This window comes from Eulemur rufifrons, chromosome 20 (assembly GCF_041146395.1).
Source record: "Eulemur rufifrons isolate Redbay chromosome 20, OSU_ERuf_1, whole genome shotgun sequence".
NCBI lineage: Eukaryota > Metazoa > Chordata > Mammalia > Primates > Lemuridae > Eulemur > Eulemur rufifrons.
The window spans coordinates 24,665,463-24,691,563 of record NC_091002.1 but is presented as its reverse complement, the minus strand read 5'-3'; the positions used below and the strand labels follow the sequence as shown (position 1 = coordinate 24,691,563).

Sequence of the window (26,101 nt, the reverse complement as noted above, 5' to 3'; positions counted from 1 at the left end):
AGTGATGGTGGGCAGGGAGTGCTGCAGTTCCACAGGCACCGGTGGCCCCTCCCTTGAAACTGTTATGGCCCTAGAGTCCTTGCACTCTGGGCTTGAGATGGGAGGGGCCATCCTAATGATCTCTGAATTGCCATCGGGGTCATTCTTCCATCGTCTTGGAGAATAGCACGTGGCTTCTGGTGAGATGGTTGATCCAATCTCATCAGATAGTCGCTTGGCTATACCTCTAATGTTATCTCCTAAACAGGCTTTCTCATCCCTTTCTACATGGATAGGCTGAGAATTTTCTGAATCTTTTAAGTTCTGCTTCCTTTTTAATTAACAATTTGGTCTTAATTTTTCAATTTTTTTTTGAGACAGGGTCTGGCTCTGTCGCCCCAGCTAGAGTGCAGTGCTGTGATCATAGCTCACTATAACCTCTAACTCTTGGGCTCAAGCGATCCTCCTGCCTCAGCCTCTCAAGTAGCTGGAACTACAGGCACACGCCATGACACCCGGCTAAGTTTTCTATGTTTAGTAAAGACAGGGTCTCACTCTTGCTCAGGCTGGTCTTGAACTTCTGACCTCAAGCAATCTTCCTACCTTATCTCCAAAAGTGCTGGGATTTGTATTTTACTATATGCAGTCAGGAGAAGCCAGGCCACTCCTTCAATATGTAGCTTAGAAATTTCCTCAGCCAGATTTCTCATTTCTTCTCTCACAAGTTCTACCTCCCACAAAACACTAGACCATGAACATAATTCAGCCAAGTTCTTTGCCACTTTTTAACAAGGATGGCCTTTCCTCCAGTTTCCGGTAATATGTGCCTCATTTGCATCCAAGACTTCACCAGAATGGTCTTTACCATCCATATTTCTACCAACATTCTACTCAGGATCTAAGAAGATTGAGGCTTATCTCCGCAGCTCTCTTATTTTCTTTCTGGGCCCTCCCAGGAGTCACCCTCAGTGGTCCATGCATAGCATTGCAGCCTTTTTCTAGCATGCACCTCAGAACTGCTCTAGCTTCTACCTGTTGCCCAGTTCCAGAGCTGCCTGCACATTTTCAGGTGTTCATTACGACAGCACCCTCCTTCCGGTACCAGTTTCTGTCTCCGTGCACGCAGGCCGCTATCACAGAATCCCGTGGAGTAGGTGGCTTGTAACAGAGATTTACTTCTTGCAGTTCAGGAGGCTGGGAAGTCCTAGATGAAGGCACTGGCAGATGCGGTGTCTGGTGGGGGCCTGCTTCCTGGTTCACAGATGGCCATCTTCTCACTGGACCCTCCCATGGCCGAGAAGACAAGGGATCTCTCCGGGGCCTCTTTTTATACGAGCACCAATCCCGTGTGTGAGAGCTTGGCCCTCCTAATGGAATCGCCTCCCAAAGGCCCCAGCCCCAACACCCTCACATTGAGGATTAGGTTTTAACAGATGAATTTTGGGAGAACACAAATGTTCAGTCTGTATCAAGGAGGCAGACACTAATCAGATAATTTCATTTATAATTATAAAGTATATTGCATGCTATGAAAAACAAGTAGAGGTTTCTGGGAGGGGTGGAAACCTGAGTTCTTCTCGGGGGGCAGTCAGAAAAGGCTCGGCTAAGGATGTCGCGGGTGGAGTGTGAGCTGAAGGGTGAACTGGAGAGGTCTCGGTGAGGTCCTTGGGATAGGGTGTGCATTCCAGGCAGAGGGAACGGCACGTGCTAGGTTCCTTCCCTTTTAGGGGGGCTTTCCCCCTTCTTTAAGCCTTAATCCTTACCTAGGTGTCTGGGGGTGAATTAAGATCCATTATCCATAAGGTTAGTTTATGTAAAGCACCTAGGACAGGGTCTTTATAGTTGGCACATAGTAAGTGTTCAGTAAATGAGGCCAATGGCTTCAACCCAGCTCTGACACCTGAGATTATCCTTCTCTGAGTCGGCTTCCAGAACCCTAAAGGCCTCAGTGTCCCCCAGCAGAGCACTGAAGGCAGAGCTCTCAGCTCTCCTGCCTCTGGCCACATGCACAACAGGTTCCACGAGACCAGTCCAGTGCTCTTGTGCCACCACTGGCAGACCTTCCACACAGAGGATGTCCTGAGCATGGCCAAGTACCGGAACCAGTTCCTCGGGACCGCCTCCTACAGTGGGGACATCCTCTTCTGGAGCACCAACATCTTCAAGCCCGTCTTCAGTTTCAACGCCTCTGAGAGCCCCTTGCCCTCGCAGCCCAAGAGGGTATGGTCAACAGGGGTACACTCTCCTCTCACCTTTCTCTCAGCTGTGGGCCAGATCCTGTAGGATGTGGAGGACAGGAAGCACCCTGGGAAGTAAAAGGGACTGTGGTGACTTGTTCTGGAGTGGGTTGGGAACTAGGCAGGTAGGTAGTAGTTTCCCTAGTTTTCCTCATTGGACAGATGGGAAAACTGAGGCACAGAGAGGTTAAGCACCTTGCCTAAGGTCACACAGCCGAAGAGGGGTAGAGCCAAACTCAGGCAGTCTGATTCCAGGGCTGATGGTGCTAGTCCTGTCCTTGTTAGTATTATAGGTTACTTATTCCTTGAAGGTGGCTCACATCTTACCCATTGCTGGTACACATTATTGCTCTGGGCCCACCAGGCTCCTAGTAGGGACTTAGGAAGCCCATACAGTCTCTGAATTGCCATATCTTAGCAGATTAAAGCTGGAAGGGACCTTAGGGGTCACCTCATCCAGTGGTTTTCCAAAGGTGTTGGGGAGAGATGCTAGGAAGTTACTGCAGGGGTGAGGGGGCTCTGGTAGGTGGGGCTTCCCCAGAATAGCTCAGCTTTTTATCCATTTTATACTTTAGAGCTTCCTTTGAGATTAAAAACAACCTCAAAAAGATTTGGAAACCACTGTCCATCTTACAGATGGGGAGACTGAGTTCCTCATGGGAGCAAGGTCCTGCCTGCGGGTACTCAGGGCATGCGCAGCTGGCCCGGAGTGGGGTCATAAGCTCTGATCCGATGCCTTTAAGGGTGTTGGGTTTCTGGGAAGCAAGGCCTGGGTGCTGGGAGGGCCCGCAGTGTTGGCACAGGGCTGAATTTCCCTTCACGACATTGTGATGCCCCAGGAGCTGCTCTCTCCCTGGCACAGGTGAAAGACGTGGACGGCTACCTGCCCGAGAGCCACGGGCCCAGCAGGCCCTGTGTGGAGCAGGAGAAGTGGGCGAGCAAGGCCCACAGGAAGATCTCTAGCGCCAGCCACAGGACTGTGGCCAATGCCAACCTGAGGCGCAGCCTGACATCGGCTCCCCCGGTGATGGGACATGAAGGAGACAAGGAGCCAGACAGGCCTGTGCCCCAGCAGGTGGGAGCCAGAGCCTCAGCAGGAGGCGACCCTCACTCTCCAGCCGCCTGCGTTCCTTCATTGTGTGTTTGTTTTCTTATACGAAGGCACTTTTTCCAGTGTTTTTCAGTCCCATCGCATCTAACCCACTTTGCTGCCTCAAGCCCAGGCGTGGCCTATTCCCAGAGCGTGGCAATACCAGGCCCCAAAGTCTGAAAGATTAGCGGCAGGACCCAGAGGGAACACAACCCCCCAAATCTAAAATTGGATGTTAGATCCTGTGGTCCATTCTCGGTCCTCAAGCTCAAATCTCCTGGCCTCGGCCCAGGTGTGGAGGGGAACCATGGAGGCCTCACCTCCTTGGAGACCAGGCTGGGAAGGTCTGAGGCCCAGATGCCGGCAAACCACTTTCCTCCTCCTCTGGGCCCCGTGTCTGCCCCAGGACTAACCCTTCCAAGAATGACTGACAGCTCTATTTTGGGGGAGCAGGGAGAAAGAGCAGGAGGAGCCACTCTCCCTGCCCGCAGGGGATGGGTAGGCCTTGGACTTGCAGCCACGAGAACATTCCAGCGATGAGGGCAGGAGGCTCATGTGGCACCAGAGGAGCCCGTCAGACTGTTTCCCAGCCAAAGTCTGATTCCCGTTCCTGGAGCCGAGGCTTGAGTGAGCAACACGGCCTTGCCCAAGCACACAGTAGTTGCCAGGCACAGGCAGTCTAGACCTGGATCTCACATGGTTCTGCCGTTAAGGTGTGTACCCTTTACCGTACAACACTCATGCCATCTTTGAAGTGTCAGAGTCACACCCCTGCTTTCAGATCTTCTAGAGCGATGCGTACATATGCCCCTCTGTCCTCACTTTTAACCAGGGTGGTCTCTTCCAGGACAAAGGAAGGGTCTTTCCCAAAGGGAAACTCAGGCCTCTGCCTCCGAGAGCAGAATTGCTGGTAACTTAAAATGGAGATTTCCCAGCATCAGAGTGTCTTAAAGCTCAGGATCCACCAGACTCCCTGCTGTGCTTTCCACTGGGCAGCGTAGGCGGCTGCTCATTCATCATCTGCCCCTGATATCTGGTCCCCCTGGGGAAGGGAAAGAGGCTCATGGTGACCTAGGAGGCCCATTTTTCTTTCCAGAAACATTCCAGCGCTGACAGATCCAAGGGGCCAAGCAAGCCCCATAGCAGGCAGCCATCAATGCGAGAGGCGGAAGCGAGAGGGGAGTTGCGGAAGATGTTGCTGCAGTCCAGCGCTTCCGTGGAGAAGGTCAGCCATGCTCTGCCAGGGGTCTGTCTGTGAGCCAGGGGGCCGGCAGTCAGATGGGGCTGGGGGGCTTGGGCAAGGGGGTGCTTAGGGGAGTGAGCAGTGTCACCCTCATGCTTGGGAGTGCTGGGCTGGGAGGTAGGAGAAGTGGCATTTCTGGAATCCACTGTTAGAATGCCCTCCTGTTACCGGTACGGTGTTTTGTATGGCATTCAAGTGGGGGGATTGGTTCATCTCCATTCTCTGTTCCTCCCATACCTTACCCTTTCTGACCCTGGACACCCCTCACTGTGATAGTCACTCCCCCTCCTGAAAACACGTATTGTAGTTGAGTGAGGGTGTGGCAGGCCTGCCCCATCGCCCAGCTCCAGGGACCAGGGACTTGAGAACCAGGGGCAGTGCCCCCAGAGTAGGGTCCTACTGTGCTGGGTGGAGAGCGGGGAGTGGCTGCACATTCTCTTCTGTGAATGTTCTTCCTTCCCTTTTAAAAAGTACCTTAAAAAACTTTTAAAAGTAATAATGCTAGTTAATTTTAAAAAAAGAGCAGAAGTGTGTGTAAAGAGAAAATAAAGGTCCCTTGTGTGTTGCTCATCCCATCCCATGCCACTCGCAACTCGCAGTCACTGTTAACAGATTGGTTTGAGCCTTGTACGTTTTTTAGACCAGTGACATAAAATGATAGCAGTGTCCTACCATTTGCTTTTTTATTTAAGTATATATCATGGATATGCCTTCATGTCAATAATTTAGATTCATCTTAGTCTTTTGTTATCTTATTCTTTTTGATAATTTCATAGTGCCCCATAATTTGGATGTATCATGAACTGTTAAGCGGGTCTTCTGTTGATAGACATGCAGTTAGATCCAGGTGTTAGCTTTTAGGAGCAGCACTGCATTGAGCATCCTTGTGCATACAGTTCGGTGTACTAGTGTGAGTATACTGAAAGGGCGGATTCTTGGAAGCAGAATTGTCAACAGACGCTCTCTCTTCAAATCTGTGAATCCACGGCAGATGGCTCCAAACCTGACCTTTTGGGTTGGTGACCTAGTGCTGTCAGGGCACAGGCATTTCCTATATGCCAAGCACTGGGAGGGAGCTGTGAACAAAAGACACCAAACCCCTGCCTTTATGGAGCTGCCATTCCAGTTGAGGCAAGACAGACAGTTAACCAGCAAGTGAAATAAAGGGAACGTCAGAGAATGAGCAGGTTGAGTAGAGAACAAGAAAGCTAGGAAGAGGGTGGGAGGAACAGGCATGGGAGGTGGTGATGGTGTTGCTGTTTAATAGGCTGGCAGGGGAGAGCTTCACAGAGGAGGTGGCATTTGCACAGAGCTTGAAGGAAGCAAGGAAACATGGTCTGCAGTTACCTGGAAGGAGGGTGACCCAGGCAGAGGAAATAGCAGGCACAAAGACCCTCCTGGGGAGAGCTTGTTTGGAGTTCAAAACAGAGCACTTCTTTCTGTTAATGTGATGTATTACATTTATTGATTTTTGTATGTTGAACCATCCTTACATTCCAGGAATAAATCCTACTTGGTCATGGTATATAATGCTTTTAATATGCTACTGAATTTGGTTTTGCTAGTATTTTTTTTGAGAATTTTTTGCATCAGTGTGTTTTCGTTTTTTTTGTTTGTTTGTTTGTTTGTTTTTGGTTTAGGATGATTTATTAGGGGAACTTCCTGATAGAAGCATGGTCTTCAGTGGCCACAAGACAGGTAGATCTTCCACACGGCAACTCCTGAGACCCAGGGCTTATATCTTAGGGAAGAAGTATACGTGGTCTGGGAGGAATGTGTAGGTGGCTGAAAGTGTCATAGCCTATTATGTATGCAGCAATATCAAGGGTTGTTTTGAAGGCAAGTGAAACTTGCAGTGAATATGTGTTCCTACATAAAGAGTAATACATCAGCTAGACACTTTGGAGGCATTCCTGGACTTGGTGTTAGTCAGGTGGATTAGTGTTTAAAATAAAGTCACTTTTGTCCCCACAAATAAATTGCATAAACATTGTATAAAAGATGTTAAGCAAAAAGCACTCATCCCCTTAAAAGGAGAGAGGGGGAGGACAATGAGGCTACTGACCATCACGGCATGGCCAAATAACACAGTCTTAGTAGGTAATTACTGGACCTTTTTGACCAATGGATCTGTGCTTTGCAGGTGTGTACCACCACTGAGTTTCACAGGCTTCTGTAAATAAAGTGATTTGCAGTTCTCTTTTACTGGGCATTCTTCTATTATGAAACTATTTGGTAAGGAGAAGCTTGAGTTTCTAATGCACTTCCATCGACTTTATTGGAGCTGGTTTTGTACTATGGTCACCTATTTGACTTCCTTCATGATTGATTCTCTGAGAGCCAGAGGACCCTGCCTTGGATGCTCAGTGGAAGAACACCCTCTGCTGTCTCCCCATGTCTTGCACCGCGGCTCTCCTGTAGCAGAGAGGTGGAGAGGCGAGAGGCCAGGGCTCACACCATTCCAGTGGGACAGTCACTTCCTTAGGCTGCTGCCCTGACCTCTCAAAAAATGGGATCTGCCTCTGGGCTCCAGTGAGGGGAGAGGAACCTGCCTCCCAGTTGGCTGATCAGAAATATGTTACCCATACAGACAGGCAAACACCACCATTTAGTCGAAGTGGGGCTGGCTAGAGGAAGGGGAAATGTGAACTAGTTTGGCATTTTTTTTTTCTTCTTTCACTCATGGATATAAAATGAGCAGATAGTTTGGGATGTGGTTATTGGTTATCTTTGGATAACAAAATAATAAATAGGGTTTCACACAATATAAACATGGCTTTTGTGGTCAGTGAAAGCTGTTGTTGCTTGAAAGATGAAAAATTGTTTCAGGTACAGGCTGTGTTCAAGATGTCAGTTATCAAGGTTTTGTTAGTCCCCTAGAAGTGCGCGGCTCTGCCTGGGATCAGGTCACTCATCTTCCTCCAGAACTGAGCTGGAATCCATCCCTTTGAACTTTGTCTGTCTCATTGATGGAGAGTGATAACGGCCAGATTGAGTGACTAATCCATTCAAAATGAAGGTAGAGCATGTTAGCCAAGGAAGAGTTAACTCAACTTCAAAAAAATGACCTTGACTGAGAGGCAAAGATGGGAGGATCCCTTGAGGCCAAGAGTTCAAGACCAGCATGGGCAACATAGCGAGGGCTGGTCTCTACCAAAAAATAATTTTAAAAAAATTAGCTGGATGTGGTGGTGTGTGCCTGTAGTCCCAGCTACTCACTCAAGAGGCTGAGATAGGAGGATCCCTTGAGCTCAGGAGTTCAAGTCGAGCCTGGGCAACACAGCGAGACCTCATCTCTGATGATTCGTCTGGTCCCAGGCTGCAGCTTCGGTTTGCCCTGCCATGGGGCTCCTGCCTGCTAAGTGTGATGCTCTGCGTCAGTGTTCATCAGGGATATTGGTTTATAGTTTTTTTGTTTTTTTTTTTCTGTAGTGTCTTTGTCTGGCTTTGGTATCAGGGTAATGCTGGCCTTGTAGAATGAATTAGGATGTGTTACTTCCTCTTCAGTATTTTGGAAAAGGTTGAGAAGAATCAGTGTTTATTCTTCGTTATATGTGTGATAACTTTACCAATGAAGCCATCAGGTCCTGGTTTTTATCACTGGCACCTGGGCCAATGGGGAGCAGGTTGATGCAGGTTGAGCATCTTGTTTTGGACTTCTTTGCAAATAAAAATAATCAAGATTGTTTTTTACGTTGCTGGTGACATGTTTTGGGGACACATTAGCCATCACGACATCAAGTTCTGAGTTAGCAGGAGTGAGGAAGCCTCCGATCTTGCCTTCCCGGCCTGACTTGCTCTGCCCCCCCACCTGACCGTGCTCTCAGCCTCCACAGGGTGCCAGCAAGAAACCCTCTTCCTGTGCTTGCCGCGCTGGGTAACTTTCCATGGTGGCCCCCACGTGGGCCACGGGAGTGGCATGTAAGGCAGAAGCGAGCAGAGGGGGCACTTAGCAAAGGGTATGATCAAAGCGAGACTTAAACAAGAATTTGGTTAAAATGCTTTCTTGATGATCAGCTAGAAATGCTGGGTATTTCATGATAGATACAGATGAAGAGGAATGACTTCCTTCTCTAAATCATTTTGAGTTGAGTTACAGGTCTTGAAACATCTTGTTTGAGCCTTATGTCAAGTCAAACTCGTGTGTCTTCATTCAGTAAACACTTACTGGTCATGTCCCATGTGTCAGGCATCGTTGCGGTTACTGAGGATAAAGTAGTGAACAAAAAACACGCAAATCCCTGTCCTCTGTAGCTCATGGTCCAGTATGATGTTCCTTGTCACCAGCTAGGTAGGAAGTGTGGAATCACCATCACCGTTCTTGTTAGGTGCCCAGGAACTTGGGGGACCAGGTGGGTGCAGTGACTTTTCCGGGTTCCCTCAGCCCTGCTGAGCCAGGCCCTCCTCTCCCACGCAGATCATCTTCCTGCAGACCAGGCCTCGCCAGCTGCACACGGCTGCCCTGCTGAGCAGCTGCAGGAACGGCTACATCTACGCCTGGTCCATCCATGGGAACGGAGGCCTGCTGGGGAAGTTCCCTGTGGACCTTAAAGCCAGTGGGGATGTTGTCGTGGGTGCCATGGCCACTGACAAAAATGACTGGATCCTCATCACGGGGGATTGCAAAGGACAAATCAAGGTGAGGAAAAGCTGGCATTAAGATTGAGGGGCTGGTGCCAGCCAAGTTTTGGCCCCCTCTTGGTTGCACGTGGCCCTTGTCTAGTGCCTGCTGTCTCCGGGTACTGGTTTCATTTGTGACACAATGGAGGGAAGAGGGTGGATTGCCTTAGAAGGCCTCTCCTGCTCTGTTCGCCCAGAGAAATGAGGGAGGGCTTGGTGCAAAAGGCCCTCCTGGAAGCCTTCCCCAGGGAATCCTATGCTCCATCATTGTCCTCTGATGACTCCCTCATCCCCAGTCGTGTGGCTAATCTGCCACCAGCTGTCTCAGGAACTGATTTTGTGCCTTGTGGTGAGACATGAGGCAGGATTATCTTGTCCTTGAGCCAGTCTCACCCTCTTTGCCTGCTAGCCAAGGAGTCTGGCCTAGACGATCCCTAAGGCCCCTTCTGGCCCTGCATGGCCAGGTATCTCAGGGGGTAGGTAAGAACTGCCCCCGGAGTGAAGAGGAATTGGGAGGAGCTCACAGAGTGAGGTGGGGCCTGGGTCAAGGGGTGCTAGGCCACTAACCCATATTTTGTGCCTAGATCTGGGACATCAAGGATTACTGCATAGTCACTCACCAACGGCCATCCCAGTCCGGTGGGGGTGAGGGAGTCTCTGAAATAGAGAACAAGTTCCGGGTCTTAATTCCTCAACAGCTTGGGATCAGCCTCTCACGCTACAGTCCCTCGGATGAGGAAGAGGTAGGAAGCTTCCTGGAAGGTTGCTCAGGAAAGTGCCTGTGAGCCCCGCTAATGAGCTAGGACATGGCTCCCTTACTGAGATGATGAGCTTTCACGTTTCCTGGTCATGGTTGTCTGGCTGATGTGGGAAAGGCTTCGTTAACCAGAAGTCATCACTAACCAGCAAAACACAAGAATACACACACCAAATACGTGCACACGTACACGCACACTCAAGCACACCCCTCCTTCCGTGGGCTTTGATCTTTGCAAAAACGACTCTGAAGTTGTGAATTCTTTTTAAAAATACTTAAACTATTTATGTGTTTTCTTGAATAGACGATACATTTACATGGATCAAAACTCACTTGATATTTCTTTGATGACTAGTAAAGTCGAGCCCCTTTTCTTTAGTTATCAGGAAAATGTGTCTTCAATAAATGGTGCTGGGAAAACTGGGGATTCATATACAGAAGAGTGACATTGGATCCTTATCTCACACAATATGCAAAAATCAACTAAGATGGATTAAAGACTTAAATATAAGATCTGAGACTGTAAAACTACTGGAAGAATACATAGGAAGAAAGCTCCATGACATTGGCCTAGGCAATGATTATTTAGATATAACCCCAAAAGCACAGGCAACCAAAGCAAAAACAAATGGGACCACATCAAACTAAAAAGCTTTTGCACAGCAAAGGAAATAATTACCAAGGTGAGAGACGACTCACAGAGTAGGAGAAAGTATTTGCAGATGGGCGCGGTGGCTCACCCCTGTGATCCTAGCACTCTGGGAGGCTGAGGTGGGAGGATTGCTTGAGGGCAGGAGTTTTAGACCAGCCTCAGCAAGAGTGAGATCCCGTCTGTAGTAAAAATAGAAAAAGTTAGCCAGCCAACTAAAAATAGAAACAAAAAATTAGCTGGGCATGGTGGCATGTGCCTATAGTCCCAGTTACTTGGGAGGCTGAGGCAGGAGGATCACTGGAGCCCAGGAGTTTGAGGTTGCTGTGAGCTAGGCTGATGCCACGGCACTCTAGCCCAGGCAACAGAGTGAGACTCTGTCTCAAAAAAAAAAAAAAAGAAAAGAAAATATTTGCAAATGATACATCTGATAAGGGATTAATAGCTAAAATATATAAGGAATACAGCTTAATAGCAAGAATATAAATTAACCAACAAAAATTGGGCAAAGGACCTGAATAGATGTTTCCCAAAAGAAGACATACAAATGACCAACAGGTTCATAAAAAAAAATTATTAGCATCATTAATCATTAGGAAATACAAATTTAAAACACAAAGAGATATCACCTCACATCTATTAGAATAGATATTATCACAAAGATGACAGATAAGTGTTGGCAAGGATGTGGAGAAAAGAAAACCCTTGTGCATGTTGTGAGAATGTTAATTAGTACAACCACCATGAAAAACAGTATAAACGTTCCTCAGAAAACTTAAAAAAAACTACCATATGATCCAGCAGTCCCACTTCTGGGTATATATCCAAAGGAACTAAAATCAATACGTCAAAGGGATTTCTACACTCCCGTGTTGATTGCAGCATTACTCACAATAGCTAAGATACAGAATCAACCTAAGTGGCCATCAGTGGATGAATGGGTAAAGAAAATGTGGTATATATGCACAGTGGAAAACTATTTGGCCTTAAAAAAGAAGAAACTCCTGTTATTTAGGACAACATGGATGAACCTAGGAGACATATTGCTAAGTGAAATAAGCCAGGCACAGAGAGACAAATACTGCATGATCTTACTTACGCATGGAATCTAAAACGTCAACCCAGAGAAGTAGAGAGTAGAATGATGCTTCCCTAAGGTCATGAACAAGTCAGTGTCGGATCTGTCCAGAACTAGAGCTCTAGCCTGTGTCCCAGGGCCCCTCCAACCAGGCTCTGCCACCTCCAGTCCTGTGTGCCCTCTGATGAGCCTGTATGGTGGTCATGGTATAAGTAGTTCTCCTGTACTGTCCTCTATAGGTCGTGGATGGCCAGACCATTTCCCTGGTTCCCCCCAAGCTCCTGATTGCCTGGAAGGGCCATGTGGATAGTGTGACGGACATCCTGTATGTGGACAGTTTCCAGCTGGTTATCAGTGCTGGCCAGGACCGGAACGTCAAGGCTTGGAAACTCTCCGGTGATGCCATTGGTATGTGTCCTGCTGAAGCGCAGCTATGCCCTGTGGCCTTCTTGTCCCTGGCCCTGTTAGAATGTAAGCTGGCATGAACCTTCCATGCTGTGGGGAGGGGGTGTCAGGCCACAGCAGCTGCCTTTGCTCAAATAGTATTACAGGACGTGAGTCTGCCCAGCTGTCTGTTCCTCCATCAGCTGCTCAACCATTCACCCATCCACCCAACATTGTTTGCCTTTGTATATTTTTGTAGATCATATATCTGATAAGGTATATTCCTCTTTTTAAAAAAATAAACTTAATTGTTATGTTATACATAAAGAAAAATGTACAAACCCAAAGAGTTCAGATGGATGAATTTTCAGAAGGTAAAACTATACCCATGTAGTCACCATCCATCCATATCAAGGAGCAATTAGTGTAGCCACCATGGAAAACAGTATGGAGGTTCCTCAAAAAATTAAAAATAGAACTACCACACAATCCAGGAATCCCACCGCTGGGTATATTTCCAAAGGAAATGAAATCAACATGTGGAAAGAGATATCTGCACTCTCATGTTTATTGCAGCACAATTTATAGTAGCCAAGATATGGAACCAACCCAGTTGTCCAACAACGTATGAATGGATAAAGAAAATGTGGTCTCTATACACAGTGCAGTACTACCCAGCTATAAAAAAGAATGAAATTGTGTCATCTGAGACAACATAAATGGACCTGGAGGACGTCATGTTAAGTGAAATAAGCCAGGCACAGAAAGACAAATACATGATCTCAGTCGTATATGGGAGCTAAAAAAAAAAAAAAAAGAGTTGATATTGTGGATATCACAGAAGTAGAGAGTAGAACAGTGGTTACCAGAGACTGGAGAGGGGAGGGAGGAGAAGCAGATGGGAAGATTTTGGTCAACTGGTACAAAGTTACAATTATTAATAGATAGGAGGAGTGAGTTCTGATGTTTCATAGCACAGAACGGTGAAGATGGTTAACAGGAAGGTATGGTATATAACAAAATTGCTGGAAGAAAGGCTTTTGAATGTTCTCACCATAAAGAAATGATAAATGCAGGAGTAATTGGGTACGCTAAATACCTTGATTTGATCATTATATGATATATATGTATCAAAACATCAAATTGTACCCTATAAATGTGTGCAGTCCCAATGTGTCAATTAAAAAAACCAAAACCAATACTCTAGGGGTCCCCCGTGTGCCCCCAGCGATCCTCCCGCCTCGGCCTCCTAGAGTGCTAGGATTACAGGTTGAGCCACCACGCCTGGCCACTATTTTGTTTATTTATACTTTAACTTTTATTATTTCCTTCCTTCTATTAACTTTGAGCTTAGTTTGTTCTTCTGGTTTCTTGAGGCGTAAAGTTAGATTATTTATTTGAGATTTTTCTTCTTTTTATTTTATTTATTTATTTATTTATTTATTTTTTGAAACAGAGTCTCACTTTGTTGCCCGGGCTAGAGTGAGTGCCATGGCGTCAGCCTAGCTCACAGCAACCTCAAACTCCTGGGCTCAAGCGATCCTACTGCCTCAGCCTCCCGAGTAGCTGGGACTACAGGCACACGCCACCATGCCCGGCTAATTTTTTCTATATATATTTTAGTTGTCCATATAATTTCTTTCTATTTTTAGTAGAGACGGGGTCTCGCTCCTGCTCAGGCTGGTCTCGAACTCCTGACCTTGAGCGATCCACCCGCCTCGGCCTCCCAGAGTGCTAGGATTACAGGCGTGAGCCACCTCGCCCGGCCTTCTTCTTTTTAAATGTCAGCATTTACTACAATAAACTTATTTCTTGGTATTGCTTTTTGCTGTATCCCATAAGTTTTGATTGCTATGTTTTCATTTTCATTTGTCTCAAGATATTTTCCAATTTCTCTTTTGATTTCTTTGACTCATTGGTTGTTTAAGGGTGCATTGTTTAATTTCCATGTATTTGTGAATTTTCCAGTTTTCTTTTTGCTACTGATTTTTAGTTTCATTCCATTGTGTCTGAGAAAGTCTTTATTTCCCCCTCAAAGGACTTCCCCCAGGAGTCCTTTGAGCTTCTTGTACCTGCATGGCTAGATTTCTAGCAAGGCCGGGGAAATTTTCCCCCATTATTCCCTCAAATAGGTTTTCTGACCCGTGTGTATTTCCTTCTTCTCCCTCAGGGATGCCTTGGATTTTTATGTTAGGCCTCTTTACTTCATCCCATATTTCTTATAGGCTTTGTTTTTTCCTCTTGTTTCTCTGCTCTGTCTCCTCGAGTGACTTGTTTATTTCAAAGGTGTTGTCTTCTAGCTCTGAGATTCTTTCTTCTACCTGATCCAACCGATTCTTAAGGCTTTCCACTGTGTTTTGTATTTCCTTGAAGGAATTTTTGTTTTCCAGAAGTTCTGTTTGATTTTTCTTTGATAATTCCATTTCTTTAGTGAAATTTTCATTCATTTCCTGCATTGTTTTTGTGGTTTCTTTGTGTTGGGTTGCTATTTTCTCTTGTATTTCATTGAGCTTCCCCACAATGAAAGGAAGCTCCCCGCCTCTGGGCAAAGCCCACCAGGGAGGGGCTGCAGTGGCCCCACTCAGCCAAAAAGTCTGCATGTGGAGGCAGGGCTGTCTGAGACCCGCAGTCTGCAGCAGGCCTTGCTCCTCTCCACCCTCCCCTATCCTGTGGTTTCCCCTGGTGTCTGCTGGCAGACAGGACCTCAAGGCAGCTGGGCTCCCCCACGACTGTGATGCAGGCCGGGAGGTTCCCTGCCCAGGATCCCTGCCTGAGCTGGGACTGTGGTCCTCCTGTGGGAGCGGGGGTGCCCCATGAGCATGCTGCAGCTAGGACCCACACTGCGCTCTCTCCCTGATCTGCCCCTGTGGGCACCCGCGCCTCCTGAGATTAATTCACAAATATCCCCTCCATGCCCCCGGCCAACACAAGACCTGGGGGTACCCGACCTGGCCTGCGTGCCCATCCCGGGGGCCCTGGAGATCATCCCTGACCATGCCAGAGAGAAGTGTGCTGGTCCCGAATTGCCCACGGGGTACCCAAGTACCAAGGGTTTCACGTCCGTCCGCCTCGAGGTGTGCCCCGTTCTGATGGGGTCACCGGGCAAGCAGCACTAGGGAGGGCTGGCGGGCAGGGAGCTCACAATTCGAGCACCCCTCGGCCCACTGCTGGACTCCAAAAGCAAAGGTCTGAGCCCTGCTCTCTGTGGAAGCCTCAGTGTGGCAGCTCAATTGTCTCTCTTGGCAGCCACCAGTCGGGGAAGGGAAGGGGAGAAAAAGTCTGGATGGAGGAAAGCTAGCAGCATTCTGGTCCTGTCCACCTCTCTCTCTCCCAGAGGCAGTACGCCCAGAATGACCGGGCTCTGGAGTCACGCAGACCACCTGGGACCCACTGGACCCCTGTGGCTCCTGCAGGCCGGGCTGAAGTTGGGAAATGTCTGTGTGGGAAGGAGCAAGACGAAACCTGAGGAGTTGAAGCCCCCTGGGCAGGACACTGTCAGTTGGTTTTTTGATGCACAGAAATTTTTAAGCTTAATGTCTATTTTTGCGTTTGTTGCCTGTGCTTTTAGTGGGTAATTTTGAATTTTTCTGATCTAATTTTCTAAGAAAGACTAAAGTTAATGCCTCTACCTTCTCTTGAACAAGACAAGGACCTGAATAAGCAAGCTTTAACTTCTTTTAACTCCCCTCTCCTACTTGTCGTATTTTGAACTCCCTCCTCCTGCCTTCATTATCTGTATTGTCTAACATTTTAGTTCTACCTTGTTCTTGATTTCACGTACTGTATTGTTTAGTATTAGAATGCCCATTTGATTCTTTCCTATAGATTGCAATTCTCTGTTGAAATCCTCATTCCACCCCCCATTTTCTTCATATTTTCCTTAATTTTATTTAACATTATTTATAATAGTTTTAAAGTTTTTTTTAATCTGCAGACTCCAATGTCCGAATCATCTGAAGGGTCTGCTTCTAATGCCTATTTTTTCTTTTGATCATCGGTTATATTTGCCTGCCTTTTCACAGGTCTTATATGTAAGACAACAACAACAACAAAAAACTTTTTCTGGACTTTGTATAAAAGAACTGTAGAGACCGAAGTTAGTATTATTTCCTCCCAGAGCATTTGCTCTTTCCTCTGTTTAGGGCTGATCACCTCAGTCCAAGCAGGCGTTGAGCTGGGTTGGGGCTGGGCTGCAGCGTCAGGGAGACTAAGTTTGCCTCTGTCGTGTCAGAGTGAAGTTTGTTGTGTTTGCTGCAGAAGATGTCCTCAGTGGGACTCTGCCTCCCCGTGAGCTCGTTCTGCTTTTCTAGCCCAGCCCCTCTAACCCAAGCCTCCCCAGTGCTCAGCAGATGTCCCCATAGGAAGAGTGGCTGTGCGTTTAGGGTTCCACTAGGCTTAACGCATCACGCCGGCCACAGTGGCTGTCAGAAGCTCTGCTTGTTTCTCTTCCGTCTAAGCCAAGCCTGATTCTTACTCAGCCTGTGCCCAGACTCCAGAACACCCCCCAGCCAAGAAAGCAGCTCCCAATCTCAGTTCTTCTTGGAAAGGCTCTTCCTCTTCTGTAATTAGTCCATCCAGTCCGCTTTGCTTCCACAGCTGTCCAATGATTTTTTTTTTTAAAAATGAGTTTGTTACCTGTTTTATTTTTCTTAAATTTTAAAACTCTGTAGCAGGAGAATAGCCTATGACTCACTATTCCCTACTCAGAAGCAGGACTCAAGCTTTGCTATGTTCACTACCTGCTTTTTACTCCAGCCCCATTCCTTTCCACCCCCGCCCCAAATGCACCTTTGATGAGTGTCTGGTCATTTTATGCTGTTGCTATTTTATACCTGAGCTACCTGAAGCCCACCTGAGGATCACTCGGTCCCTGCCCCAGTACTCTTCCGTCTCATCCCACGGGTGGGCAGGGTGCCTTAGGCCTGAGCTCCAGGCGTGTCCTAGGGCTAGTGTCCGCTTCATGCAGATATTTGTTGCGTGCCCGGCGGAATGCCTGGGAGACGGTGGGCACTCAGTATTCGGGCGAGTGTGTGGGCTGGAGGTAGGGGGTTGCTGGCTGACACTGGAGGGCGGAGGGTAAGGGGCAGAGAGTTCAGAGGAGAAGGTTATGCCGGTCCTTGTTCTGAGCAGGGTCTGGTCCAATCACAGGAACGTTTGGCCTGAGTATGTGGAAAATACTCCATGATTCCCCTGGTGGTCTTCAAGAACAAAAGGCAAGCACAGAGAAGGCCAACTCCACAGGCACCACGTGGAAAGCCTCCCACCTGGAGCTGCAGTGAGTTAGCACAGCACACTTGATCTTCTCTGGCTGGAGGAGGGAGATGCCACAAGCCTCCCCAGGCTCTAGGAGTCCTCTGTCTGGGTTGGGGAGAGCTGGCCATGGTCGGGGAGGGCCCCCGGAAGGCCAGAGGCCTGGGACCTGCAGACAGCTTGACTTCACAGGTTCCAGCCCAGCTCAGCTGAAAGACTGAGCAGTGAAAGGGGGAAAATACAAAAACCCAAGCGCTTAGATGGGGCCCTGCCTGCGAGCCAGGCTCAGATTCACCAGGGCCAGCTTCCCTGCAGAGGTCATTTCTACACGTCCAGGGGATTGCCTGGGACCCATGGCCAAGGCTCTGGTCCTGAGCAGACATTTGTGTTACTTCCCTGATCCACACGGAAGAGCAGGTGGCTCTCTACTTGTTCCTTCCCATCTAGGTTTCTCCTCTACCCACTCCATCCTTATTCCTGACCAAGTTTCAAATAATTTTGGTTCATTCAAGAAAAAATGTATTGAGATCCTGCTGACTGCTAGACCTTGTGCTAGGTTCTAGAGATCCAAGACAGTCCAGACAGGTCCTGCCTCACAGAACTCACAGTTCACTCGGGGAGATGGACATGCAAACTTCTGACTACAGTTTTATGTGATAAGTGTTGGGAGTATTAGGAGAATAGGGATGGCTCAGAGGACAATCTACCTGACTGAATGGGTCAAGTAAGGAAGGCTTCATAGGAGAGGAGATTTTTTAGATTGGGTTTTGACATGTAAATAGGAGTTTGCCAGGCACTCACAGAATCTTTGTGGTTCTTGACATTCCTGTGGGGGGATATCAAACAAGGCAAAGGTAGGATTTCTCTGAGGGAGGGGGGTGGGGGATATTTAAATATTCCACAAGGGGTCAAAGTAAGGCCAGAACAGAGTGTCAGGTCCCCAAGGAGGAAAGCACAGGTGGTGGAAGAGTGGCAGGGCTTGCTGGGCCAACCACATCTGGGCTTTGCTACCATTAATTACACACTCACTCAGTGAGGGGCCCTGGGGAGTCTGGCCTCAGGGAGGGATGAGATTGGAGGGGATCAGGCCCTTGCAGGGTGGTGGGTGGGGGGACGTCATGTGAAGGAATCCCCTCACACTAGGGAGGAGCCGGATCTCGCTGAGGCCCTGGTGTACCAACGGCAGAAGCAGGTGGCACTGCTGGCCCTCCTGAAGGAGAAGGCAGATACGGAGGCGGAGCCTTGGGCCAAGCTGCAGAAGCTGGCCCCACTGGCCCCATGGGCTGGAGAGCACTTCCCGGAAGACATCGAGGACAGCTGGAGCAAGTGGGAGTCACAGGTAAGGCTGGGGGAGTGTGGGGACGGGCAGAGAGGCTCCCCTGCCCCCCAACCCCCGGCTTCACTCTGGGCATGACTCCTGCAGGTGAGCAAAGTCTTGGGAACAGCGTACAAGCCCAGGGAGCGGTGGCGGAACACCGGGTTCCTGTCCACCCACGTGCAGTATGGCTGGATGAAGCAGCAGGTGAGGCAGGACAGGCTGCTCCCCGAGAGGCCGGGGCAGAGGCCAGGCATCCCACCCCATCAGCAGCCACCCTGTGCCCCACATGGCCCTTTAGTGGGGGTGATGGGGACATTCGCCCTTTGAAAGGACTCTGGGCCACAGATGGTTCTGGGGTGAGGCTGGTCGGGCTGGTTTGTTTGCCAGGCTCCTGGCAGAGGCTGTTGGCACAGCTTAGTCCTTGAGGACAAGCCTCATTGGGCCTGTGGGACGAGGTTCTCCTTGGTCCGAGCACCTGGCTACGGCCTTCAAGGTGTTAACCACGGCCTGTGGCTGCTCATCTGCTTGTTAGTATATTTCCTGCCTGTGTCCCCACCTTTGTGGATGCCCAAGGGCAGACACAGGTGTCATGGTGCCACAGTGAGGGACAAAGTAAGTAGATGGAAGGAGTGGCTCTGCTTGGGGAGAAATAGAGGGAGCAAGGGACTTGGAGAGACCAGATTTGAGCTCTATCCTGCGTCTGGCCTGGGCAGGTGCTAGCCTCTCCCTCCTGTCTGCCACAGGGGCATTGTGGGCGCCCCTCCTCTCCCTGGTGGGATTAGGAACAAATGAGATGATGACAAAGGCCACGTCCCTGCAGGGGGAGAGCTGTCCTGGGCAGGGGAGAGCTTGGTATGAGAGGGATCACTCCGGGGAGCTCTTAGCACCTGGGCCTCACACAGGGTCCAGCCCGGGGCCTCGCTTGAAGAAGGGAGCAGTCTGGGTGCCGACCTCACAGTGTTGCTGCGAGCACCAAATGATGGTGTGGAGGGAGGGCTGGGTGCTGGGCCTGGTGTCGAGTGGGTGGGGACCCATGGGCCGTGGTCACTGGTGACAGCCACAGTACTCTGGCGACTTCTCCTTTTGCACGGGCAGACCTCTGGGCCCTTCCTTCCTGTGAGCCTGCCCTTGGTCCTGGGTGCCCTCGGCTCCAGCAGGTGCCCGCGCCCCCTGCTCTGTTCCCGCAGATCTCGCCGCAGGTCTACCACAGCCTGCACTTCGCTGAACTGACGCCCATCCAGCAGCCCAGCTTCCCGACCAGCAGGGGCCCGCATGTCCTCCTGGCACCCCCTGACATCCAGAAGGACCTGGAGCCTGGCCGGGAGCTGGCCGTGATGGAGCCCACAGCCAACACTTTCCCCACCACCTCCTCCCGCTCTTCCTTTCTGTCCCCGACAGCCTCAGCCTCCAGGTTGCCAGACTCCACCTTGCCCGCCTTCCCGAGGCCCCAGTCCTCCAGCTTCTTGCTGCACCCCTGGTTGGCCTCCACAGCCCAGTCCACACACTTGGTCCCATCCCCAGTGTCCAAGCCCACCCTGCAGAGGTCGGTGAGCTCCATGCCCATTGCCGCCTCCCCCAAGCAGCTCCCAAGGCCTCCGAAGACCACCTTCATGTCCTCCGTGGAGAAGGGCCTCCACATCAGGTTCTGAGGTGCCCTGGCCTTCTCTCTACTCCTCCAGCGGGGCACGCAGGCCCCTGGGGTCCTGCATGTCCCTGGCTTATGCCCTGCTAAGCCCAGAGGGTGTGGCCCTCCCCCCGCTACCCCCGTCTGCGTCTCTGGTGAAGTCCACCTGTCCCTGCCTGTCTTCTCTCTGGCTTCGCACCAGAGTCCTGGAGAGGAGAATAAATTTTCTCAGATGTGGGAGTCCTACAGGCAATGAGATTGGGCTGAGTGTCCCTTGCTGCCTTAGGTCTGGGGCCGGTCACATCCCCTGGGCAGACCCTGGCCAGAGGCAGGGAGCAGGGCCCCTCTCCTAGGACACGTGGGTGCAGCTGGCTGAAGCCTGGGGTGGGGGCTTTGCAAGCCCCGTGCTGATGTGGTGGGTGGGTCACACTTCTGGGGCAGGGGGTTTGTTCAGCACGTCTGATGTCTCCTGCTCCTGGTGTCTGTCTGTCCTTCCTCACCACCAGATACCCCCAGGCACCCTGCGTTGACAAGCTGCTCTGTCCCGTCTGGAGCTTGGTTCTCTCGGGGCCTCTTGGTTTCTTGCTGCCCCTGGGCCTCACAGCAGTCCAGAGGGGTGGATTGTGAGGACTCCTACAGCTCCTCGGGCACAGAACCCTCCCCAGGGTGTCCGTGGGCTGGCGTGGGGCGACCGGGGGCTGCCGGAGCCCTGCCTGACTCTCAGAGCCCCAGCCTGGCCGGCCCTGTGATAAGATGAGCTGCCGGCAGGGTGCGGTCTGTGAACCGGGCGGTCCCTTCCCTGGCAGAACCCTCAGAGCCTGGTTCGGAACAATGGCCCCTGCCCTGGCAGGCGGGGAGGAAATGGCTGAGCTGTGACTCACACGGCTCCCCTAGGGCCATTGTTCCGTCACACCCATTTGGGGCAGTTACACCGATGTTCCACCTCGCTCCGCCTCCAGGCCCACCCACATTAGGGAGTCGCAGGGTGTGAGTGCTTGAAGGCCCCCCAGGGCTCAGCTGGTCTAACCCTGTCATGATGTGTTTATTTTTTAATGGGAAACTGAGGCCCAGAAAGGGGTTTCATAGGGTCACAAAGCAAGTTAGTGGTGGAGATAAAAATTGAACCCGAGTCTTAGAAGTCTCAAGGCACGATTCCCCTCCCCCGGCTCAGTAGTATAATCAGTAGGCACGGGCCCTGTGCTGCACAACGTGTTAATATCCTCACAGAACCACCATGTGTCCCCATTTTATAGATGAGGAAACTGAGGTGCAGGCCTGTGAAGGTCACATAGTGACTCGGTGGCAGCCAGGGCTCAGGGTCCTAGCTCTTTAGCACCACATGTTGATTCCTCGAAGGCAAGAGTAGGGACAGGTAGGATTTGGAAAGAAAAGTGTCCTAGAAGGAAACTGGAACATTCTAGGTGTCTTGAAAGGTGTGTGTCTGGAAGGCTGGTACCCTGAGTCCGCTGCAGGACTGGGTGTTTCCGGGAGGCCAGCGTGGCCTGGAGCTGGGTGCTCAGGGGCACACGGGAGGGGAGGGCCGGGGCGGGGAGGCGACATGCGTGAGTTTCCTGTCGCTGCTGTAACACGTTACCAGGAACGTAGTGGCTGAAAACAACAGGAGCTGCTTCACAGTTCTGGACTCTGAAGTCTGCAGTCAGTTCACTGGACGGAGGTAAAGGTGTCGGCAGAGCCGCGTCCCTGCCGCAGACTCCACGGGAGGGTCCGTCCCCTGCCTTTTCCAGCTGCCGGCGGCGTTCTCTGGCCCGGCGTCAGGCTGCCATCTGCTCCTGCAGTCACACTCAGACCTCCTGTCTCTTTCTCTTTTTTCTTTATTTTCTCACCCAAATTCACACACACGCAAGTCCCACCTGTCTGTCTCTTTTAAGGACCCTGTGATGACACTGGGCCCAGCCGGGTAATCCAGGATAGTCTCTCCATCTCGAGGTCCTTAACTTAATCACATCTGCAAAGTCCCTTTTGCCATGGGAGGTGACTGTCACATGTTCCAAGATGAGGACATGGACATCAAGGGATGTGCAGCAAGATTCTCGCCCTTGCTTCCTCTTTGGTCCCTGGTTGGCCTTGCAGATGCTCATGCCATCCTCACTGTGCCCCCGCCAAGCAGCGCAGGTGGTCACTGCCCCCATTCTACAGATGGGGAGACCAGGCCCAGAGAGGAACGACGACCTGTGTAAACTGAGGCCCCGCAGACCACAGCTCTCTCCAGTCCGATTCATCTGGCTAATTTATCACGAACCTTAAAAGAGAACACAGGTCATGATGTTCTTCATAGACGAAGATACCTTTCCTGGGGGGCAGAGGTGGCGAAGCTTGAGGCCCCCCCAGCCTGGCCCCGCCACCCTGAACCCCTCATGCCCTTTCGGATTCAGTGTCCATGGCAGGGGCATAGCCTGGGGCCACGCTTACAGGGAGGTGGCACCCACGTCACCCCCAGACAGCCCAGGTCACCTCGCACCAAGCCGGCAGAGCTGAGGCCTGTCTGTGGAGCCAGTCGGGGCAGGGGGCTCCAGGGATCAGCTGCCGCACGGGCTGGAGAAGGCTGGGGAGGACTCTGGCCCTTGGGTTTTCAAGCTGGGTCTGCCTGAGTCCCCAGGAGCCACTGGAAGGGGAGGCAGACGGGGCAGGAGGTCCCGGGTCCCCTTACCCCTCACAACAGCCGCTACATGTGAGCCTCCTACATGCGGTTAGTGCCGAGGGTCTGTGCAAGGCGGCCTGGGAAGAGGGCGCTGAGGTCAAAGCGCTGGGAAACTAACTCTGGTGCACAGATACCACCCCCGTCCATGCACGAAAATGTCCTTGGGCCTCCTTCTGAGCAGCCCCAGGGTCTGGGGGCTCTCACGGCACCTCATGGGTTTGTGGGGCTTAAAGCTTATACAACATTCCCTTAAGAAAACAAATCTGTGGCAACAGGTACAAAACCCAGACTCAGGCCTTATCAGGGGCCGCCAAGCTTAAGCCTCATTAGCTTCCCAGGAAATCCCGCCTGGCGGCCCTCGTTGCTTTTCACTTTCACAGCAAACATCCAGTAAGTGCCTTCTGGTAATTCCTCACAGTGGAGCTGAAACAGGTGCCCATCTGGGGCCCAGGATGGGCTGGGCCGAGAGGCTCAGCTTGTGTCCCGGGTCCCAGGTCCTCCGTCTGCCCCCAGGAAGAGGCGCTGGGAACCAGGAACAGTGTGGTCAGGGTGGGGGCACAGGGGAGAGGGGGCCAAGCAGACCCCCAGCAGGCCTCCCCTGACCTGCCCACACAAAGCCCCTTCCCAGCTGGGACTTCTGCCCTTGCGTCCCAGGCTCCTAGATGGCCCCTAAATGCTGGTAACAAAGTGCCACACCCTGGGTGGCCTTAAACACAGAAATCTATTACCTCACAGTTCCCAGGCCACATCCAAAATCAGGGTGTCAGCAGGGCCACCTTGAAACCCGTAAGGGAGGATCTGTCCTTGCCTCCTCCAGCTGCTGGCGTTTGCCCGCAATCCCTGCTTGCTGTTCCTTGGCTTGTGGACGCGTCCCCAGGCTCTGCCTCTGTCGTCACTTGCCATCTTCTGCATGAGTCTTCCTGATGTCTTCGGTACGGACACTAGGCATATCAGAGTAAGGGCCCGTCCTACTCCAGCATGACCTCATCTTCACTAGTGACATCATCGGCAACGGCCCTATTTCCAAATCAGGTCACTTTCTGAGGTACCAAGGGTTAGGACTTCAGCATATCCTTTTGGAGGACACAGGTCAACCTGTAGTAGCCCTCTAGGTGGGGGGAGCTAGGACAGTGTGGCCACACCGGAGATGTTTCCAGTCTCTAGAGCTGGCACCTGAGGCCAATCTCCATGGTTGGGTGTGGCCAGGGAGAGGAGGTGGGACTCGACCACACAGATTTGGAAGTGAGTCCTGGGACTGGGGCGAGGTCACAACTCGGATTGGAAAGGACACCAGGATGGGCAGGGCGTGGGCGGCTGTGGCCATGCTCAGAGGGGCTAGACACATGCTTCCTGCCAGCCCCGGGTGTATTTCCAAAGCCCACTCTTGCCCACGAGCTCCTTGGAACAGGCCGATGGCCTTCCTAGGCATTTGCTCCACTTCACAGCGTGGCAGTCTGGCGCTCAGGGAGGGATAAGGGTTCACAGCTGGAAACTGGTGGAGCTGGCATTTGAACCCAGGTTTTTCTGAGCCAGAGCCCTCTGATCCTTCTGCTGTGGCCTGCTCTGGGCAGCATCCTCAGGAGGAGAACTCAGGAAGTGGGAGGCGTGTGGGGTACTCGGTGAAGGTGGCAGTGGGCCAAGGCCAGGCTCAGGGCCACCCCCCTCTGCCCAGAGGCTGTGGGAGAGTGTGGGCCGCGGCAGTCACCAGGAATTGGGAGGTTTTCTTAAAGGCCTTTGGACAGCCCTGAGTTGGAGGGTGATCAGGGTTTCCTTTAGAGACCAAGGTCGTGACTTAGTGGCCATCTGGCTGGACACTGGTGGCAAGGACAGGTCAACCTGTCCCAAACCTCCACCTGGCCCTGAGACTGAGCCCTTCCCTCGATGGACCTAGCCCCGTTACAATAACCTCTTACTGCGTTTCCCTACACGTTTTAGTTCTGGCATGTTGTAGGCACTTAAGAAATAATTGTACGATCTGAGTCCCACCTCCTGTCCCTGGCCACACCCAGCCGTGGAGATTGGCCTCAGGTGGCAGAGCCTGCAGGCGACCCCCCAGGCAGGAGGTGCCCAAGACGCAGCCCTCACAGGCCCCGGAACGCGGACAGGGCTGAGCTCCGCTGGCCCTGTCTGTCCTGCTGCCCATGCTCAGCGCCTCCCGCCTAGGGTGTCGGGCAGAGAGTTCCAGAGCACCGCGGTCAGAAGGAGCTTAGAACCCAGGTGGGGAAATGAAGGCCAGCGTCACACGGAGCTGGCACGTGAGGACCCTGCACTGGAGGGCCTGTCACCAGCCCCAGCCGATGCTTCCCCAGTGCCCACACGCCCCTCCCAGCTCCTGTCCCCTGCTTCCCGGGCCATGGCTCTGCCTTTTGCACCAGTGGCCTTAAAACCTACTGAGATTTAGCTCTTTTCTGATTCTGAAAGTAGCACAGGCTGAGAATAGAAAATTAGGAAAATAATAGAAAAGCACAAAGGCCAATAAAAACCACTGGGATCCTATCACCCAGAGACCATTTTGGTGCATTTTCTCCTAGACTTTTCTGTTCCTCTGCGAGCTCATGCACATACCCACAACACGCCCACACTCACTTGTTCGCTCCCTCGCACACTCACACACACTCAGCACACAGCCCCACCCAGGGCTGGACCTTCTCCAGGGTCCAGAGCCTCCGCCACGCTGCCCTTGAGAGGAGCAGGGAGACCCGTCTCCTGTTTGCCCCTGACCACGCACCGCGGGCCCTCAGACAAGGGAGCAAGCAGCCATTCACCGCCGGGGGAGCAGAACCGTTCCCGGGCTGGCTGGGCTGAGGGTGGGTGTCCCTCCACCAGGACAGGGGCATGAGGGCACCCAGGGGAGTGTGGGGACAGCTTTGTCCTCAGAGAGAAGCCATCGTGGACCATGTTTTCTGGCACCACTTCCAAGTTTCACACTTGCCCAACGCGTGTTGAGCATCTGTTGTGTATCAGGCACTGGGGACGGCAGAGTAAGGAAGACCCTGGCCTTTTCTGCTGGGGACACAGATCGCTCCTTCGCAGTGTGAGTGCATCTTCTCGGAAGTTTATCGCAAGGCCATCTGTCTGCCTTGAGCACATCCTCCGCTGTGCCAAGCGTCGGGCACCTGGAGGTAAGGCAGGCGGACCTCACGGGAGAGGGGCAGATGCTGGAGAGCAATCTCAGATGGCTGCCTGGAGGAGGGGGTCTCTGAGCCCAGCCAG

General features: G+C 51.5%; 1 protein-coding gene across 1 annotated transcript in view; it reads left to right on the top strand.

Annotated features, from left to right (window-relative positions):
* EFCAB8 (EF-hand calcium binding domain 8) overlaps nucleotides 1-20,254 on the top strand; it is a 50,888-nt gene extending 30,634 nt beyond the window's left edge. The window contains exons 17-26 of the mRNA XM_069496557.1: nucleotides 1,995-2,199; nucleotides 3,079-3,291; nucleotides 4,403-4,531; nucleotides 8,967-9,188; nucleotides 9,754-9,912; nucleotides 11,893-12,061; nucleotides 17,186-17,312; nucleotides 18,431-18,626; nucleotides 18,711-18,809; nucleotides 19,793-20,254. Coding sequence (XP_069352658.1) covers nucleotides 1,995-2,199; nucleotides 3,079-3,291; nucleotides 4,403-4,531; nucleotides 8,967-9,188; nucleotides 9,754-9,912; nucleotides 11,893-12,061; nucleotides 17,186-17,312; nucleotides 18,431-18,626; nucleotides 18,711-18,809; nucleotides 19,793-20,254 — 1,981 coding nt within the window. The remainder of the gene's footprint in view (nucleotides 1-1,994; nucleotides 2,200-3,078; nucleotides 3,292-4,402; nucleotides 4,532-8,966; nucleotides 9,189-9,753; nucleotides 9,913-11,892; nucleotides 12,062-17,185; nucleotides 17,313-18,430; nucleotides 18,627-18,710; nucleotides 18,810-19,792) is intronic.
* Nucleotides 20,255-26,101: the final 5,847 nt, after the last annotated feature.